General features: G+C 41.6%; 1 protein-coding gene across 8 annotated transcripts in view; it reads right to left on the reverse strand.

Moving 5' to 3' along the window:
• The window catches only part of NEK7 (NIMA related kinase 7), a 150040-nt gene that overhangs the window by 22639 nt on the left and 105868 nt on the right, over nucleotides 1-21533 (reverse strand). For all 8 annotated transcript variants that reach the window (XM_057508153.1, XM_057508152.1, XM_036909445.2 and 5 more), the window contains 2 exons: nucleotides 9434-9542; nucleotides 8452-8559 (listed from right to left, as the gene is read on the reverse strand). In XM_057508153.1, the coding sequence (XP_057364136.1) occupies nucleotides 8452-8559; nucleotides 9434-9542 (217 nt within the window). The remainder of the gene's footprint in view (nucleotides 1-8451; nucleotides 8560-9433; nucleotides 9543-21533) is intronic.

Genomic DNA, 21533 nt, shown 5'->3' on the forward strand with positions numbered 1-21533 from the left:
TGGTGTGGGAAACATAAACCGTACACTCCAGAGACTCTGGTGTGAAAACTCTGCTTTCTGGTTTGAATAATGGCCATGCATTCACTATCCTGGCAACACTGCAAAACCAGAGGACCGCTTGTCTCCCTGTAAAGGGTAAGGGGGGGTTTAAGCAATCCTATAACAACACGCTTTCCCCCAAAGGGGTTTCAAATATTACCGCGTACAAGGATCAGTATCACAGAGTCCTAGTTAGCTTAGAAGAAGTCTATTTCATTTTCAGGATGTACAAGAAGCATACATAACAACTCAATTCACACATGCACATACAGAAAGAAAATTCTCTATCCCTCCTCTCCGGGACACTGTGAACACACGTGGAAGGCCGCATTAGTAGTGGCTCGGGCTGGCTTCCCCCCGCCCTGGAGCAAGCAGGCAGACAGCAAATCAAATACGTTGCCATACACAGCAGGTGGGCGCCGAGGCTGAAGATCTGCCTGCGCAGCAGGTAACTACCCCAGCTGCTGACATGATCGCTGGAGTACACGGTGGGGCTAGATTTTATAGGTTAACTTTCCTAATTAGGCTTTATTAAAATTGCTTTTTATCCCCTCCTCTATTCCAGTCTGTGGAGGAAGCCACTCCGAAGCAGGACTGTCAGTCAGGAGAGAAGCCCCTTGGGGATTAAAGAAATTTTTGCAAATATTAAAAAAATAGAACTGCCAATAAACCAACAGTAATGACCGAAAAGGACTTGTTGCAAAATTTATATCATGCTAAGTGTGGTATTTTCTCCCTTGAAAAGTAAATGTACCTCACAATGTAATAAATAAAATAGCTATAAAAGTCTACAATAAAAATGTGGTATTTTGTCAAAAGATCTGTCCAAAAAATAAAGTGCCTAATTTCAGCGGTGTGAATCTCCATTAAAACCTCTGACTTGTAAACAATTCCACCTTACCAGGCTTTAGATGGGGATACACAAGATAATGTGACTGCCACGTCTACTGGAAGAGTGTGGTGGGCAGAGTTTTGACCTCCACAGCCATGGCCCCCCGTGTTACCCCTGTGTTTGCTATACAAAATAAGGTTACAGACATCAAAATAGGGCGATTATGCTGGATCATCAGGCAGAGATGCAATGGAAGGGGCAGAAAAAGCCAAGTATGAGAGGAATTTCACCTGCATTACTGCCTTTGAAGATGGAGGGCCTAAACACTAGGAACCTGGTACATGCATGTTCACAGTTCATGCATCACATGGGAGAGTAGAACATTCCAGCCAATGTGCTGAGAACTGCACGCCAAGAGCCACACGAGGCATCGTGAGGCTGAAGAGGAAAGTACCTGCTTCAATGTCTGACCTCTCCTACCTCACTAGATTGTTTTGGGATGGGATGAAGTATTTTGTTTTGGTGGAGGGAGTAAGGGAGTAGGAGAATCCAACGCACAAGCAGAGCCCACTGCAAGATGAAGAAAGAATAAAATCAGGGTCTTCTGCAACCACACGCGCTCTGGCCTGCTCACTAACCATCGTGGCCGCCCCAAAGCCCGGCTGAATCAGAGGCACCACAGCTCATGTGCGTGGCAGCACAGAGCCCATGCTTGCATCCAAAGTTTGATGAGTAGTAATTTTTATTATAAATGCTTTAAAAGTTGACCAAAATAAGGTCCTTTCGCAAGAACACCCAGCAAGGATGGCTGCAGATGTCTCTGTCAGGTCACCAGGGACAACACCCAAGGGGAGCTCACGATTCATTCTGCGTTTTAGATACTCTCTCTGCTCAGTTTCCCAGGTTAGCCCCGGAGACCCCTTGAGGCTCCTCACGGCCCCTTCCACACCCACCACCACCACACATGCCATTAGGAGAGTCCATCACCCTTCGCCTCAACAGCCACAAGTATGTCACAGACAAGAGAGGGACGAACCGTATTAAAGGCCAAATGAGGCGTCCTTCCTTCATCTCGGGGCCATGGATGATGCCCGCATCCGCTGTTACTGGATTTCCTCTTCCTGGACACATCGAAAAATGACACCATCCCACTCAAGAGCGGCATGGCCACAGACTTTTTTGGCCAATAAAACAGGAGTGGGAGCAATTTGTGTTACAATTCAAGCAGAAGAGCTAATTAAGAGCCAGTGAGTGATTCTCCATGCCCTTCTCCCCACAGGACAGCACAAAAAAGTATGTCAATATGACAATCACACAGGACTGAAGCTGCCCGAAGAACCCAGTAGCCACGTGGAGGGGGCCGCTTCCCTAGACAGCCATCCACAGCCGCCAATGGACTCTGAGTGACCAGAGAGGTGACGTGGGGCCAAGCAACTGAGACCTGGGGACTGTTCCTTGCTGCAGCATAACCCAACCTGCTCCACCAACAGTCAGTCAAAGTCATCCTCTGATGTGACAGCCAGTCTCTAACCCATTCACTTAATCAGCATTCACTGAGGATCTATTATGTGATGCCTCCTTCTAGGATCTGGGATAAACCATGAAACCAAAAGCACAAAGCTTTCCTCACAAAGCTCACACTTCAGCTGGAGGAGACAGAACGCACAAAGCTTAATACGTAAGTTACACAGCACATAAGATAATTAAGCCCTAAGGAGAAAAGAAAACCTGAAACAGGGTGAAGACCAGGAATTCTAGGGATGGTGGTGGGTGGTGGTCAGGTCAGCATGAGACAGAGGGTCTCAGAGTCCTGATCCCGAAGGCCGTACCACCCCCTACAGAACACGGGAGAGAACGCGCCCCGAGGGCTCACCCACCACCCTCTGTGGCTGCCGCCCTTTAGGCACAGGAGGGGTTCCTCTGCATCATCATTGCAGGCGGTAGGGGAGCTAGACATGATCTGACTAAAATTTATGTATTATGTGAGATACGTAAAAATTACTTCCTGTATTCTACTATATTTTAAATATTCAAAGGTAAAGAGACTTGATCCCTTAGAAGTGGCCCCTGGGTCAGAACATCTGCTGAAGAGAGACTTCAGAGTAAGCTAAGAAGTGTGTCCAAAGCATCTGCCGTTGGTGACACGGGACAAACGACACCCTGACTGCTGTGTTCCTGGTTCACAGGTTTGGGAAGTTTTAGTCTGCAGGTTAGAAGACCCACTTCTTTAGAGGTATCAGCCGAAGCTGCTGGTAGACAGAATGGTTACAAAGAAAGACTTCAGGACCCTAAAGGCCTGTTTCCTGTTTATTTCTAAACCTTGAAGCAGCAACAACAGTCAGGTCCAGGGGAACAGCAAACCACTTTCACGTGTAGGCTCCTAAGCAATGTACAAAGCAGAAAAAGGTAATTCCAGATGGAATAAAATAACAACAAATCAGAAGAGTAACAGAGAAAGGGAAAATCCCACAGGTACTGGCAGAGCGGGAGGGTGAGCCGAGACTCGGAGGCCACAGACCCACTCGCTTCCTGTAGCCCATTCACCTCTCTGCTTTGGTTTCCTGGGCTCCTCGTGGAACACCTGCACCCACAGCTCACGTCTATCTGCAAGAGCCTCGGGAGCTGAATGATTTGCAAACTGCACAGATCTGGCATGCATTTCATCACCGACCCCCTGCGAATGACTCACACGTCTGACCAGCTGAACTGACTGAACAGCGAGTCAGGAGAACCTCTAAAAGTAGGTAAAACAATGTGAAGCTGTCACTAAGTAAGTAAACAGCGTGAAAGCACCGTGAACACATGCCAGTGTTTCCCAAACTGCAGGTCATAACCCACAAATAAATTGTGAAATCAATTTAGTAGCAACTGGCATTATTTTTAGTAAATAAAATAGAACACACAACATCAGAGTGCACTGTGGTTGTAATGGGAAACACCATCGTAAAAAACTTTCACTTCATTATATGGTTATGCTCCTCTGGGCTTACAATGTTGGTGGCGTTGCTGCCAGGAAATCTGAAAGCCACTTACCTAGACAAGGGAGAGAGATGTCCTCATAAATTTAAAAAGTGTAGACACGTATATAACAAACTTTCAAACATCTGTAACATTTACAAGAATGATAAACGACAGGAAAGGAGAGAGGGCAAAATTCACAGGGATGTGTCCAGTCCTACAATCGTGTCCCTGGCACCTTCTGCTGCAGTCGGTACAGAAGCACTCAGTGGACACCTCACTCAACCTGAGTTCTCATGCAGAACAGGGCAGAGGTGGACAAACCCCAGAGCCCGTCTCACTATAGGCAGCGGCAGCGTCCTGCCCTCTGGGCTAAAGAGCACGGGTGCTGCCTCCACCCAGGGCTGGGGGGTTGCTGGGGGTACCTGCCAAGCCTTCAGGGCAGACAGCCCAGGACGCAGAGGGGCCTGCTGACAGCAGCCAGCACCGGGCATGATCACCCTCAGGAAGATGGAGGCGGGCCAGAGCGCTGTCCTCACCCCAGGTCACGGGGCTCTGGTCGCTGCCCCTCACGAGAGGCGCCACCACACCCGAGAGAGCGCGGGCTCTTCCTGCACCCGGCCAGCACCCTTCCTTCCACGGCTCGGCAACCCATGGGCACAGCTCATACTGCGTCCGCCCCTCGCCCTGGCTGCTCTCCAGCTGGCCGGAGCCACTGCTGTCCTGGCCCTTTACCCCTGGCCGTCCGCATCCCTCCAACCTCAGCTCAAAGCCCACGTCCCCTCAGAGGCCGAGTCTGACCGCCCTCCCTAAAACACTTCCCCGACTTGTCACACTCTGGCACACGGCTAAAAGGCACCTGATTCCTGTGTTTCTGTTATCCCTTCTTCCCGCCACAAGGAGAAATGAAGACAAGGGCTTGTCTTGTTCAGGCCACATTCCTAATCACTATATTAGCACCTAAATAGCTAATAAAAAATATATTAAAGCTGTTTTTAAATTAACTGGTTCAGGTACTTAACAGATTGCACATGAATTCCTCCTCTTGCCCTCTCTGGATTCTGCATCCTCACACCACCACCATAGTGTCGGCACAGACACCTTACATTTACAGCCTATCACAGTGCTTGGAAAACATTTTTACATTCATTACAGTATTAGGTTAAGTATTGACTAGAGGGAACAACATAGGATGGTTATTGCCCACATTTCTACTTTTATATGTCAGTCTGGAAACTGAACCTTTGAAAATCAGTAATGGCTTCATGAAGGTCCTACAGAACAATCTGCATGTAAATCCAGACGCCTTCCATTCTCTCCACAACACGCTCTCTCCTGTTAGGGACGCAGCCCCAGGAAAACACAGCCGGCACACAGGCAGGACCGTGCAGTCAAGCGAAAGAACGGGGAGGGAGAGGCTCCCGGCTCTAGAGCCCCTAAAGCTAAGCCAAGGGCTTTGCATGACATTCTTCAGGCAGCAGGGAACCATCAAGGGTTTGGGGGAAAGTCACATAATCAGGTAAAGTCTCAGAGGAAAATAAGTCTGCTAAGAATGGAAAACAGATTTACAAGGAATATTAGAAACAAGGGAGAATGTTTTCCCAGCCCAAACATGAAGTAATTATGGATTAAGGAAGAGCAATAGGAAGCAGAGATGCTGTGATCCAAGGCCTGTCCTGGGAGCAAGGAAGCGGCAGAGAAACACAAAGGCCTGAGATTTTTTCTTCCAACTTTGAGGATTTGAACATGGCCCAACATCCAACATCAGATTTAGTATTTGTAATTATTAGACCTGTACTCAAAGAATTACTCTATTCTACATTGACAAACTTTTACATTTTAAAAATTGGTTCTGAAAACTGGCGTGTTTCATGACAACATGACGTTGATTTGCTCATGGAACAAATGATACGAACAACATGCAAAATGAACAACTGAAAAATTCAAAGCTTTCCAATTTCTTAAGGATTGTTAAATACAGAAGATTGAGAAGTGTGTATTCCTATTAGTGAGTCAATAAGCATGAAAATGGTATTCTTTATTTGATTTTTTGAAGAATAAAATGTATATTGGAAAAAGAAAGTATAAATGCATAATTTCAACAAGACGTTTCTAAACTTGTAAACATTTTTGCCTTTTTAAGTTAAATTTCTGAAAACATCTCCTTTACAAAGTCAAATGAAATTTGGCTCTAGGATACACTTCATTTAAAGTAAATTTACTCAGATTTTTTCTTTATGAACTACATACAGATCTCATTTATTTTTAGTTTCACTTAAAATTTAGACCTGCTCTATGGATAAATCATGCCCTACAGATTTTATCCTCAATAAAATCAGAAAACAAACCAACATATAACAAAACCTATAGTTCTATCATACTTTCTGTAAACAAATTTGTAAAGGTGGTCACATTTTCAAATGCTTTTTGGAACAACTCTTAGAAGCAATAATTTAAGTTTGCCCTTAAAAATAAAAATATGAGAATTAACATACAAGGGCAATAATTCTTTAAAAGTAAAAATTAGGATCAACTTGTCAACAGTAAGTGCATGTCAGGACTTCTCTCCTTGTTATTTCACACATATTCTTTGTTAGCAGAGAATTTTTCCTGATCCTTTTTAATAGGACTTTTATTAGATCCAAACAGCCCCCTTGGTAGGCTAGAGTTCAATTCCTAAAGTGAGATTTAGTCTCAAACCATCAACATCTTCACAGAGAAGACTAGAAGGAATAAAAGAAATTTGCTTAATTTTAAGAATGTGCTTTTTTCAAAACAATATGAAAAATAGTACTTGTGAAAGAAGTTACTTTTCTATCGATTCATTCATCAAAGAGCCGTCCCAATGTTATTTTCTCAATGGCTCTACTTTAGGTGTCTTAGAGTGTAATTACGTGCATTCCCACTTATTTTCTATATATGGTACATATATACACATATATAGAACTGCATGACTCTAAGTGAACTGACTCAGATAAAACCTGATGTTAGAAATTCCTAATGAATTATTAAGTCTATTTAAATTATATTCTCTGTATCATGTAATTCAGACTTACATATCACCTTAGTTTGAAGATGCATCTATGTTTGTAAACCCTGCCTAGAACTTTTGTACGAGACTGTGACAGGCAAAACTGTCAAGATCTGGGTTTCACAAGCCGGGTCCTTAGGGCCAGGAGACTACAGCATGCTCGGAGCGAGTCTGCAGAGCAGCATTTAGGAAGTACACGTGTGCACGAGTGCGTGCAGTGGGTGTGAGGGCAAAATAGCCTTCGTAAGTGCATGACCGACGGGGTGTGGTGAGCCTCCTGGCGATCGCACGGTGACTGTGTTTGCCAGTGGCCAGTGGCACTAGGCTCCTTCATAGGAACCCTCCATTGTTGGCCTTTGGGGACCTGTAACTTCCAAACAAAACTTTATTAAACAACTACTCAAATGTGGGCATTTCTTATGGAACTTTTTATCAAATTTTCTTACCCAGAAAATTTGTAAATCTCTATAAGAATAGATGGAAAGGAACAGAAAAAAACAGTATTACTTGCATCAGCTGAAATTTTATGCCCATAAGGTACCAAACAAAACAAACTGTGGAAAGGGTCAAGTATTACCTTCCCAACACTGTCCAAATTAGGGTCCAGTATTTCATCATTCAGCAAATAATGGACCAGGTGCCAGATTCCAGCAATTAAAAATTGAATGGCAGGACCAGGCCACACAGAACCTCAGGAACAAAGTCAGAGAAATGTCAAGCATCCAGGTAACAGAGTCAAACGCTGACTACAGTACTTGGCCACTAGGTGTAACTTACTTACGGCTCACCAGGTCATTTAAAAGTGCTTATTTCACATTTAAAAACAATAATTTTTTTTTTAATCAGTGGTTTTCAATAAAATTGTTACACCAAAAATGGAGCCACATTAAATTGGAACCAACTTATTTTGATCTTAATTCTTATTTAATTCTGGTTGCCACCATCATAGCCACGTCTTGGACTGACAACGAGGAACGATGATCCCAAGAGCTGTACGAGAAGCTCTGTCACCCCCTTAAGTGATTCAGCTTAAACATCAATTCTTCCCGGCAACTGGATGACTTTCTCTCTATTGTTAACATAATGTAGTAACAACATTCAGTTCCATTTTAGGTACTGCTTTATTATTAGCTCTAGAATGAAAAAACTACATATATTTTCTATTTACAATTTAGGGGAATATTTTCCTCATTAGTCAAATACTATCTTTAGGTTTCCCCTCTGTAGTAATCTCAACCGTATGTGTTATTTTATAAATAAATATTTACAAACTACTGTAGTATTTTTAAATGGCCAGGTGACGACCTCCTGTAATATATGCTTTCTTTGTATTATCTGAATGTCATTAAATGTAGAATCAAAGGAATGCTCCACATTTACAGGTAAAACCCATCTGTTCATTAGCATTTTCTTTTACCAAGTGTTCATTCACCTGGGTACCCAACTGTCATGTGAATGGACACATCATAGCTAACACAGAGCTGCAGGTATCTGCTCAGGCTCTGAAGATTAAAGTTCTGTTTAGAATTTAAGAGCCAGAGACGCCCAAACACACGAAGGTAGCCCCGCAGGCGCGCCGTGTGCCTCTCACCTAGAGAATGCGCCGCTGTGGTCTTGGAGCTGAAAAAGCGGCCGAGCCCAAGGTCGCCGAGCTTGACCACCCCAGTGGCTGTGATGAACACATTAGCTGGTTTTATATCTGCGAGTAAATGAGGGGATCCAGGGGAGATGGTGTTAGTTTCGGTTTTCTCAAGGGATTAAAGACCACTTTTCATGGTGGAATTTTAAATGTATCTTAAAAATGAAAGTCAGTTTGAACTGTGAACCAGTCACTTCATGTTGAGTAATTCGGCTACACCCTGACATTTCTGAGTTGCCAGTCCTCAGGGCTTCTCATCATGCTGCACAGTCACTCTACTTTCATTTAAAACACATTTTGTTTCCCACTTTCAAATAAAGTTCTGAGAAATTTAACGAATATAATTTTGTGTCCTTTTCATACCACTTTAGATAACTCTTACTAAATATTAATTTATTGATATATTTATATAAAACATAAAGTCGTGACTCTATTTGCATAGTTATTTACTTAGATGACCTTAGAAATCTCAAGTGCTTAAATAAACTGCATTGAAATTTTTCACACCCAAAATCCGTGGATAGATTTCTTAGGGATGTAACCTTCACACACACACTCTGCCCAACCAGCCGATAATCAGAAATATGGTAAGAGCTAATGCTGAAAATTAACAATCTAAGGGGCCATAATAGACATTGTTCATTTGGGGAGAAAGCAGTATCCTGTGCCTTCTGCATGTCCCACTGTTTTCCTGCATCTCTTCTTTTTGTCTTTACCACCAAAATAGCAAAATGCTCAGAACAGTCAAAGAGAAAAATAATATTCTCATTTAAAAGCAAGGAGGGAGGGCTCTACGCAAAGGTTTATCATTCTAGTAAAATTATATTTTGGAAATAAATCACCCAAGACAGCATGATACCATGCATTATTCTCAAACTGCCTAATAGCCTGCATCGTTCAGAACGACATGAGAAGTTGCTCGCAGCTTGCTTACCTCTGTGCATGACCCGCCGGGAATGCATGTGCTCCAGTGCGCTGCAGAGCTGTACAAAGTACTTCCAAACAGTTCTTTCAGGAATTAGCCTCTTTTGTTTCTTAAAATGCTTTTAAAAAAGATTAAAAATAAGAATTATAAGAACTAAATTCCTTAAGATTAGATTCTGACATGCAAAAAGTAGTAGGCTGGGAAAACACTGCTTTCATCTACCTATTACCAACTAAGAAGCGCGACACCCACAGCGCGATGATCCCGACAGCACCCCACACAGCAGCTGGGTCCTCCCTATGGCATCTGAAGCTAAGCAGCGGGCCATGCTACACCTCTGTGAGACCCAGCTATTTCAAAAATTAACATATCTACAAAATAATTTCTTATCCTAAAAGGAAGATGTCAAATTTCATTTTAAGAAGCCAGAATAAAATAGTTCAGAAACCTGAAGGTAATTATGTTCACTAAAAGACCATTCTTGGGACAAATAGTTTCACTACAGAATTTCTTTTAAATACTGAACCATCTTTTTTCCTGCATCACTTAATTTGTTAAAAACTAAAAAAAAGGGATTTATTTTTTAAGTTTTATGAATATATCTCTGTTGTACATTACAAGTCAAACTTGCACTCTGAACATATGAAACAACTTCATGGGAGAAAACCATCATGGGGAAGCTGGGCAAAAACTAAACACCAGCAAGGTTAGGAAAGGGCACCTGTCCCGCACCCGAGGGCGTCGCTGACACAACCGCAAAGCCAGCAGCAAGTGCTCACATCCACCTTCTACGTTACACTTTCTAGAAGAACATACTACTGATATACTCATTCAAGACAAGGTTCTTAGCTTCATAAGATGCATAAAGATTCATTATATAAAAATTATTTTTAAAAAGCAAAAATGCAATTGGTTTCCTATTTAACATTAAATTTTCATTTAAACAAACGTGGATAAAATTTTCTGATAATTTTAACTTTTCAAAATACATATTTATATATCAACACTTAAATATGTACTTAAATGTATTTTCTCTGGAAATGATATTTTCATTAAGTTCTATGACTGAATATGGAAACCGTAGTTTAATTAATTGCAAAACAAGAACTGCTGTCAGTTTTTACCCCTGTGACCAGCTGAGGGCAGGCTGGAAGGGAAAACAGTGCAGGGGAATCTGCTGACGCCTCTACTCTGTATTTAGCAGATTATACCTACTGTTTCATATGCACGCAATACACCAAAGAGTAAATCTTTTAGGAAAAGCTAATAACTTTAGGTTAATCTTTATTTATAACACATACTATGGAAACAAATTTATTAGCACTTTCAATGGCTATTATATCAGAAGCAAAAACAAAAACAAAAACAAAAAAACAATGAGATGACCAGGTAATTAAAAACCAAATCAGAGTATCACTAAAATGCTAAAAACCTCCCATATCATGTTTCATTATTAGGTATTTTTAATCACAGACTGTCAACATCAGTTTACACTATGGGGCAGAGCTGCAAGACCAGTTGTATACACATAATTTTCTCTCAGTCTTGGAATGGGTCCAAATAGAGGCATCTACGTGCTCTGCCCAGGCTGGATCAGCAAATCAGAGGACTGTCTGATGTCACAGGAGGACGGAGTGCAGGCTTCTTTTCATTCAGAAATAAATATACCGTATCACGTCAGCATAAGGCCATGAAAGAAAAATGTTATGCTTTAATACAGATTTTGAAATCATCATAATTATAATTAACTTGGCAGCTTATTTTTAAAGTCGTATTATTTAAAAAATAAAATGTACAGGAAAAGGCAGAACGAAGAAGCCGCCCTGAGATGCACAGCAGGGAAGGCGCAGCCACAACAGACGGTCCGACCCGGGGGTCCCACACCTCTCCTCGGGGTAAAGGCTGCACACCGACCGACCTCAGGGGGGTGAGAACGACACCCGGACCTGGGACCTGAATCTCCACATTAGGAGCAGGCTTCTGAGGAGTAACTGTATTAGTTTGATTTGGTCATAAAATAAATCAAAGGCAGTTTTATTATGCCAGTGGTATCTCCCAATGTTTTTTATGTGTCTCTTTAAGCATATGGGGTTTTTCAACCATTCCTTAAGTGCAGGATTTTTTTTTCTTTTTTTTGAGAAAACCAATACTTATGATGAGAAAAGCCCATCTGTTCTGAAGGTGGCACTGTTGCCTGTCTCTTAAAAAGAGGATGAACAGAAAAAAACACCGTGGAAATATGAAATCTTTTTACTGCTGGTAAAATGTACATTAGCACCACAAAGCAGGAACTTCCAGAATTGCAAACAATTAAGGGAAAAGAAAAACCTTTCCTTGACCCTTACTCTAACATACACACCTTTTCAAAAAGTTAATTCTTTAGTCAAAGATCATATTTTTCTCTTAAAAAAGGACAGAAATATATTTAGCTATAGATGATAAAATATCTAAAGCCAACATACAGAAATTTTTTTGAAGTACATATATTTGTCATATGCTAAGTTTTTAACAAGGCAATAAATAATGCAAACTTTTTAAAGTTACTAACAATAAAGATTTGTGTGAAAAAGATTATGTGATATGGCACTTTTACTATATTTATGTAATGAACTAGAATTGCAAATTTTTCAAACCTGAAAATAAAATACATAAAAATTTATAAAGAGGCATCAATTACCATTCAGGTTTACCTGATTACTTGGATGTGATTTTATTTAGTTTTTCTTTTAAAGTAGGCTACTTTTCTCTATGCAAAGCTTCAAATACTGTTCATTTTAAAAGCATATTTTCTACCTCTACTAACATTATTCAAGTAAACATTGAGCTCAAATCCAAAAAAACAAGATGTAAATGCCAGTCAATTTACATAGAAAATGTATATACAGACTGATCAGACTATATTCTCAGTTATTCGTCAAAAGATTCCCAGCGTTTCTCTTGGGTGAGATTCAGCATATCTGGTAAAACAAATTTGCACTGCCACTTAAGTAACCTATACAGTATAAAAAAGACTAGCTGATACAAGCCGGTTCTATTCAAAGGTTTTGGCAAAACACTCACACCTTTTTTTTAATCTTCAAACATCTTCCTAAAAATTAAATGCCCAAGAGACCAAACCCAGTTATGGAATGGAACTGACTAAATCCTTTGGGCTCGGCTGGACCCCTGGGTTTCTGCACACACACCACAGCTCCAAGCAGAACACACCACTTATTTCTAAGTTCTGCCATTCCAGCATTCCTCCTCAAGAAATCTTAGGAAAAGCTTCAGTGACATTATCCGGCATAAGCTCAGAAAATGATATTCTTGTCTTAGTAAAAACATAATCTCCATGGTCTGCCAAAATATCTGAGTCCAGTGTGGTGTGCTCTTCTTTGGGAGGGGCCTCATACAGCACCTCTGGAGTATCCAGCCCACCTGGGGGGCCGTCGGGGCCCCGCACTCAGTTAATGCTCCACTGCTACCATTCGAAGATCATGATGATGTGACAACAGGACTCACAATTGTTAGGCTGGTGTAAATGTGCCACTAACATACTCCATATTCATCTTTTAATAACAGATCCAATCATGAGGCTTGACAGTAACTAGCTGTGTGAGCTTGAACAAGCCCCGTGACCCGGCCGGGCCTCAGTTCCCTCCCTGCATTACACGATGAATCAAGTGGTCTGCCACCTCTGAACTGTATGGTTCTACAACCTCAGTTACAAATAAAACATAAATTGCAAATACTGCTTGGCACATTTTCACACTTAAAAACAGTAACCTTTTACTGGTACGCCCTATCTTGCAAAAATAAAAACAGAGCAACAATAATAATAATACCTCAGAGCCCCCATAGGTCCAGTTAACACTATCAATGGCCTTCACATGAGATGACAGGTCGTTAAGAGTCCTTTGCTACAAACTTGTAATTAGGTCAAACATCTGCCATCAGAAGGGGTGTTACATTCCCAGGCAAACAACTCTGCAATCATGATGCATTTTTGTAAGAACACATTTTGCAGTGGTTATTTCAAAGAATTGAATGCAAACACAATGGTGGAAGGAGGGCCTCTGAAGGCATGGCTGGCAGTTCTCAGCGTAGTTTTCATTATATACTGATCTTCCGTGGAAACACCTTTCTTCTGAAGGCGTAAGGAGGTCACAACAGACTAAGTGCACAAACATTTGCCATATACACAATTTTGGGAATTGTCAAATGTGTAAGATAAGTGAGTCTCGGTTCCGATTCTGGTATGTGATACTGACGCAACACTGACTCGCAGCCTTTGAGCCGCTCACTCTGGGCGCTCAGTGAAATTCAGGCCGAGTAGGAGGGGCCTGGCAGCCATGAGATCACTGAAAATACTATCCTTGGCATCGCATTTTATCTGCTATGATAAAGGATTTCCCATCCACACTCTACTAGTCCTTTTCCTTCCCTGTAATGTTGGGAAAAACCACTAAGAGTCCTCAGCTGTTTCTAGATTATAATACAGTATCAATGCAATCTATTCATTCCCCAAAGTCAAAATTGTAGAGGTTAATAACAGAAGCTGAAAATATATTTCATCTTAAGTAGAAAATGTGAAATGGGTAAAGAATTTTTCTGAGCAAATGAGCCTTGGGGAGGGGGCCTTAAATTATTTAGCAACAAGAAAAATAAGCCCCTATGAAGTCACAATGTTCTTCCCCCAAAAGGCAGGAAATGTTGCCTTCTGAACATTAGCACATGACTATCACAGAAACTTAGCCAGGACACTTAAAAGAATTAACAAAAGATATACAAATGCATCATTATTATTACTATAAAGAACGACCCCTGCCTAAATTGCTGTCACATGGATATTTCATAAGAGAAGCTTCCATGTTCCTAAAATTGATAGAGAAAATACTTGGAAGTACCGAAGATGTTTTCTCTACTGCATCAGAGCACTAGAAATGAGAACAGACACGCAAGCAGACCGTCAGTCTTCAGGAAGACACAGAGGTCATGAAGATAAACATTTGCCTCTTTAATGAACTCTTTCTGGTTTTGTTATACCAGACAATAATAAGACAGTTGGAAAGATATTTCAATATTCTTAATGGGCAAGGAAAACACAGAACGATTAAACGGTAAGTCTCTCAGTAAAAATACAAAAGAAAAAATAGGACAGGAGTGTGCGTCTCTTCTTTTAATTGTCTATAGCTACTGCTCATGGTGTAACAGGACTCTTAAAAGGAAGCTTTAGGTCGCTATTACTTTCAAACAATAATTTCCTTGCAAATTATCTTCTAATTTTTCCCAAGTAAACACAGTTCAAAATGTATACATCACCTTGTAGTCACACTCACCGAATTATATAATGGTCATTATGGTATATAATTTTCAATTTACTAAAATCCCTGAGTTCTATACGGTCAAACTACTTAAGTATCAAAGAAAACTGAAGTGATGTTTTATCAGTAATATTGGTTCTATAAAAATGATTCTGTATCACATACCTACACATACATATTACATACAGACAAATCTATGATCCACACATTACATGTATACATGCATTACATGTAGGTAGCCATGTACAAAATACTCAATTCTATAGTTTTTTTCAAATAGTGTCACTAATTTGTAACCTTAAGACTTCCAAATAATTCCAAAGTGATATATAATACAACGTAGACAACTATTTACATAAAAGACTCAGCAGGAAACAGGCTACATTTAGAATCACTGGCAATTCTCAAGTTGACTGGCCAGGCCATACACTGTGCGCCCGATGAGGAAATGGAAAGTGTATGCATCTTGGTGAACTGCAAGTGAGAGTCAGCAAAGACAGATGGTACTGCTGGGAGGATTTTACTGTTGTAAGGATCCAAAGATCAAGAGTGTTGAAGACATTTCAAAGCTATTTTATTTCCAATACAGCCTCTAAATTTGGATAGTACAAACACACATGTCTGCAAATATAAGAAACAATCACACCATGAAGGGGAATAAGATTTATAAGTTATAATATTTGAAGGTAATTATTATCTGTAAAACACTGCTGATGTTTTAACCATTTATCAAAGTCTGTGGCAAGCAGAATTCTAAGACAGTAAGACAAACCTTACCCAGCCCCATTCCAAGTCCTGATGCATGATCCCCTCCCCTCCCCGTGAACTGGGCTGAACATGACAGACAATCACTCCCATATTATGTCATCTTACATGGCAGAAAGGATTTTGCATGAGTAATTAAGATTCTAAATCAGCTGCTTTTGACTGAACCAAAAGGGAGCTTACCCTGGGTAGGTCTTAAATAATAGGTAAGTCCATCAGAGAAGTCAGAGAGGATTCAAAGCCAGAGAGACTCTCCTGCTGGCCTCGAGGGAGCCACCTGCCAGGCTGTGCGGAGGGCCAGGGGGCAGAGAAGAGCCGGCAGCCTCTAGGACCTGACCGCCAGCTGACTACCACAGAAACGGGAGGGATGTTAGTCACACAGTTGCAAGGAGCCGGACACTCCCACAGCCAGTGAGCAAGGCTGTGGCCCTGAGCGGCAGATGAGAACCAGCCCCAGCTGGCATCTTGATTTCAGTCGTCTAAGACCGTGAGCACAGCACCCACTGAGTATAGGAACTTGCTGACCCACAGAAATTGTAAGATAATAAATTTGTGTTGTCTTAGGCTGATATGTTTGTGAAATTAGCAATAAAAAACTAATACAAAGTGCATTTCTAAACGCAGTAAAATTCAATACATGAACTTTACATCTATATAAAGAAGAGAGTCTTAAGGTCCCTATCAAATTTAAAGGGAATGCCACACAAGTGGCAACAGTGTAGGAAACACAAGTTGACAACCTAAGAAGACTTCTTAGGAGCAAGAAGAGAGGCACAGCAGGGACAGGACAAGGGCGGTCACTTTCACCACCCCTACGCGCACAGCGCTGCAGTCCACGCCAGAGCAATGAGGCAAGAAAAAGAAACGGAAGACATCAGACCTGGAAAGGAAGAAGTGAAATCTTCTCTATTAGCAGATGACATGAGTTTATATATAGAAAATCCTAAAGACCTCATCAAACAACTTAGTTTGAATCAACTCATTCAGTAAAGTTACAGGATACAAAATTAACATACAAAAATCAGTAGCATTTTTATGCACTAACAACTAATTATCTGAAAAAGAAATAAGACAATCCGATTTACAATAGCACCAAAAACAGTAAAATATTTAGGAATACACTTAACCAAGGAGGTGAAAGATCTCTACTCTGAAAACTTACAAGACACCAATGAAAGAAACTGAAGAAAACACAAATGAATGGAAAGGTATCCTGTGTTCATGGTTGGAAGAATTAATGTTATTAAATGTCAATACTGCCAAAAGCCATATACAGATTCAGTGCAATCCCTATCAAGATTCCAATGGCACTTTGTACAGAAGTAGAAAAAAAAAAACCTAAAATGCATATGGGTCCACAAGACTCAAAAGCCAAAGAACTCCTGAGAAACACAGAGTGGAGGGAATCACGCTCCCTGACTCCGAGCCTCACTATGACGCTAAAGTAACCAAAACAGTAAGGTGCCGGCACTAAAACGGACCCACAGATCAATAGAACAGAATTCAGAGCCCAAAAATAAACCCAAGCATATACAGTCAACTAATATTTGAGGAAGGAACCAAGAACACCGAATAGAGAAAAGACAGTCTCTTCAGTACATGGTGCTGGGCACCCTGGACATTCTGAAACTAGACACCTACCTTACCCTCTCACAAAAATTATCTTGAAAGAACTTAAAATATAAGACCTGAAACCATGAAACTCCTAGAAGAAAACAGGAAAAAAGCTCCTTGACATTTGACATGAATCTTGGCAATAATATTTTAGATATGACACTTAAAGCATAAGCAACAAAATAAGAAATAAACAAGTGTGACTACATCAAACTAAAAAGCTTCTACACAGCAAAGAAAACAATTGACAAAGTAAAAGGACAACCTAGGGAATGGGAAAAAATATTTGCAAACCATGTACCTAATAAGGGGTTAATAACCCAAATATGTAAAGGACTCATACAACTCAACAGCAAAAAACCAAACAATCAAATTAAAAAATGGCAAACAGCCAGAACAGACATTTTTCCAAAGATAAATGAATAGCCAACAGGTACAAGGAAAGACACATGAATTCACTAGTCATTAGGGGAATGCAAATCAAAACCACAATTAGATATCACCTCCCGCCTGTTAGAATGGCTATTATCAAACAAGAAATAACAAATGCTAGCAAGGATGTGGAGAAAAGAGAACCCTGTGTACTCTTCATGGGAATGTAAACTGGTGCAGACACTATGGAAAACAGTGTGGAGTTACTCAAAAAAAAAAAAAAAACCAGAAATACTGTATGATCTAGCAATCCCATTTCTGGGGATATATCCAAAGGTAACAAAAGCACTTACTTGAAAAGGTATCTGCATCCCCATGTTCACTGCAACATTATTTACAAGAGCCAAGATAGGAAACAGAGTGTCCACAGATGGGTAAACGGATGAAATGAGTCGTGGTATATATACCATGGAATACTATTCAGCTATAAGAAAACAAGGAAATTTTGCCACTTCAAACATGGATGGACCTTAGGGGCATTAACACTAAGTGAAATAAGTCAGAGAAAGACAAATACTGTATCATCTCACTTGTATGTATACACACACATGTTCATAAAAAAAAGACCTGTGGTCACGAGGCGGGGGTGGCAGGAGGGGGCTGGAGGAAGGTGGTCAGAAGGCCGAGGGACACACGAGTGCTGCGGGCGTCCTGGACTGCATGCTCGGCATGATGGCGGCAGCTGACACCACTGTGTGATGTGCACAGCAGCTGGGGGTAAATCCTAAGAGTTCTCATCACAAAGAAAAAATTTTTCCCTTTTTTTTTTAGTATTCATCTGAATGAGATGATGCTAACTAAATTTACTGTGGTAATCATTTCACAATATATGTGAGTCAAACCATTATGCGTATGACTTAAACTTAGTGATATATGTAAATTATATCTCAATAAAGCTGAAATAAAATAGAAAGAAACAGACTTAACTCTGGAATTGTGCCAAACTCTTGGCACAAAATAGGTATCCATTCAGATTATTTATATTGCACATTTCACTAAAAACATCCCTAAGAATAGTATTACTTCCTTCTTAGCTGCTGTGGCATGGTGTGCAGATCTTTTGGCAGAAGATGACCTTCTGCATTTCCCCTCAAGCAATGTATCACATTGTGCTATATCTCAGCAAAATACAGCTTCTTAAAAATATAATGTTAAATATATACACTTTTATTTGCTTTGATCAAATTGACCTTCTAATAGGCAATTATAAATATAGGAAATCATAGTTTGATAAATATAAATTGGCAAATGTATTTTAAAATTTTAAATGTATTTTAGCAATATTTCTACTGACAATCTGCAATAAACAAAGGTCTTGATTATGTATTTCTGAGACGAGTCGTCTCTACCCTGAGTCTCATCAAGTGTGCTTCCTGACACCAGAGGAGCGGAGTAGGCAGCCAGGGAAGCACACTGCAAAACAGAGCGCATACTGAGCCAACTGAGGGCGCAGCACAGAAGATGGTAAGCGTCTGCATCACAACTTGACAGACAGACTGAAATTCAACTGTTTTGTAAAAGTCTATTTTCCTTTAAAATTCTGATTACTGATGAAAAAGAAATACACAATGAAAAATTCTGGATTTCCTTTCATCCTAAAGGTCATCTGGGAAGGATTTCATCTGATCAAGCCTCAGGTATTCCTCTGTCACTAATTAGAGAAATGCTGAATATTTCAACTATACACTGCTTAATTATGTTTGTCAGTCTGCTCTAAACCAATTAATTATTTACTTGTAAAACTCTTTGATGCAATGCTATCCGGAGGTTCATTTCTGGAATACAGACCAGGAGTGATATTTCCTCTTCTACCCCAATTAAGCTGAAGAGTTGAGACGGTGAAATATATTGTTGAGATGCACAATGATTTACAGTATTACTCACTATAAAGAAATAAATGAATCACATTCCTTACAATTCAAGGATCTGCTATCCTTTATAAAGCATTAAGTCACTGTCATGTTCCTTCATAAAAGAAGTTCCAATTATTTTTTCCTGATGTAGTCTGTTCTATAAAGAATGGCTTGTAGCAAAAATATGAGTGTTTAGAAAATAATTTTAGAATTTCTTAGGGCTAGGAATAAAAAAACACCAAAAGCCCTTCCTGTACAAGAACACTGTCTTCCCTCAGGCAGGACCACACGCTGCTCAGTCTCTCGGCAGCGCCCCCAAGGCCGGAGTGCGAGGCAGCAGGAAACCACCACAACTGTCACTCCGAGGTCCCTGGAACAGCCACGTGACAGGAGCCAAAGAACCAGACCTTCACTGAGCGGCTACCACAGGCCAGGTGCCCCTCTGCAAAGTGAAGGCAGCCTGGTGAGCAAGCAGACCTGGTCCCGCTCTCAGCAGAGGTTTATGTCAAACGGGACACACGGTCAGCGGTAAGACGGCCCGCAGGGATAGCTGACCCTGTCCTAGGTGGAGAAGGAAGGCTGCTCCAAGAACGGTAATAGCATGATTCAGTCTACGGATCAAAGGAAACACCCTTGAAAAGGTGAGGTCTGAGTAGAGAACCTAAGGATGAACGGACAGAGAGCCACCAACAGGGAGAAGAACATCCCAGGCAGATGAGTGGCAGGCTGCATGCCCTGAAGGAGGCAAGCTGGCACACTAGAGGTGCTGAGAGGCGCTGTGCTGCCCTCACAGCCAGCTCTGCTGAGGACCTGCTCTGGGCGGGGCCCTGTCCTGGGCTCTGGGGAGCTTGGGTGCCCGGAGCGGACCGATCCCTCCTGCCAGGGCCCATATCTGCACCACATGTGGGTGAGTCAATCTTGTCAAACGTTTGTATCTTTACCCTCAATGGGAAACTCTAGAAGGATGTGGAAGCAGGCTTTTCCTTTCTCTCCCTCCTCACCCCTCTCAGGCTAATGGAGAAAGAGATGTGAGGAATGCAGCCCGGATGCTGGGGGTTCATTTTTTATAAAGAACTCTTGCTCACTTCCCAGGTGAGAGGTGGTAGTACCTCACACTGCAGGCACAGAAATGGGTGGATAAATTTTAAAGACAATTAAAAGAAAAATAAACAGAACTTGGTGACATACTGAAAATGGGAGGTGAGGGAAGGAGAGAGAAGTGCCAGAGAAGCACCCTGGGCTCCAGTGCAGACAACCAAACAGGCATGAACTTGAGTTGAGAAATGTGGGAGGAGGGCGGTCTGTGTGAAAGACCATAAATTTCTTTCGACATGCTGAGCTGTGAGTTCAGAATGAAAAGGGAGCTGCACACCAAAGGCAACAGATCAGGAACGAACAGGTGTGCTGAGTCCCTGGGCAGGGATGAGACCGACTACAGACAGAACAAAGCAGAAAGAGAGGCAGCCTGGGCCAAGTCTTCTGAAACTCCAGCACCAAAGGCCAGGAAGGGGAGAAGGACTCGATTAAGAAGAATCAGATTCTCCAGAGGCAGGAAGAAACCCAGGGGGTTCTGGCGCTGGGGAGCAGGTGGAAAGGCTCTAGGGCGGCGGGCGGAGTGCAGGGTGGGGAGCACTGGACGGCCCACGCGGCCCCATGACAGAGGCCACTCGGGAGCTGCGGCCCGTGGTGCTGGGAGCAGGGTCAGGACAGAGTCTGTCTGTGAGGAGGAGACAGAATGAGGATGATGAAGGACGAGGCGGCAGGGGGCCTCCATCATCCTCTTCTTTAGGCAGCAACCCCCCTCCAAACTCCCTACCATCCATCCTTCACTTTCCTCCTGAACTTACAACATCTGACATCTGAAGATGCACTTCAACACCTGACATGCTATTTTTTCCATGTGCCTATTATTTCTTCTCCCCAACTAGAGACAAGCTTCTTGAACGAATCAATGCATCAGTGAATGAGGCACGTGCATTCCTGGGGTAAGGTAACGTTTAAGGTAACAGTGACAATATCAAATGTTAATAGAAGGTATTCAGAAGGTGCACTACAGCCGTGAATACAGGACTAAGAAGAGAGAATGATGACCTTCAGGTCCCTGAAACTCCAGGCAGAGGAAGGAGAGAGAACCCCGGGGGA

Source organism: Manis pentadactyla, chromosome 9, assembly GCF_030020395.1.
Source record: "Manis pentadactyla isolate mManPen7 chromosome 9, mManPen7.hap1, whole genome shotgun sequence".
NCBI classification, from domain to species: domain Eukaryota; kingdom Metazoa; phylum Chordata; class Mammalia; order Pholidota; family Manidae; genus Manis; species Manis pentadactyla.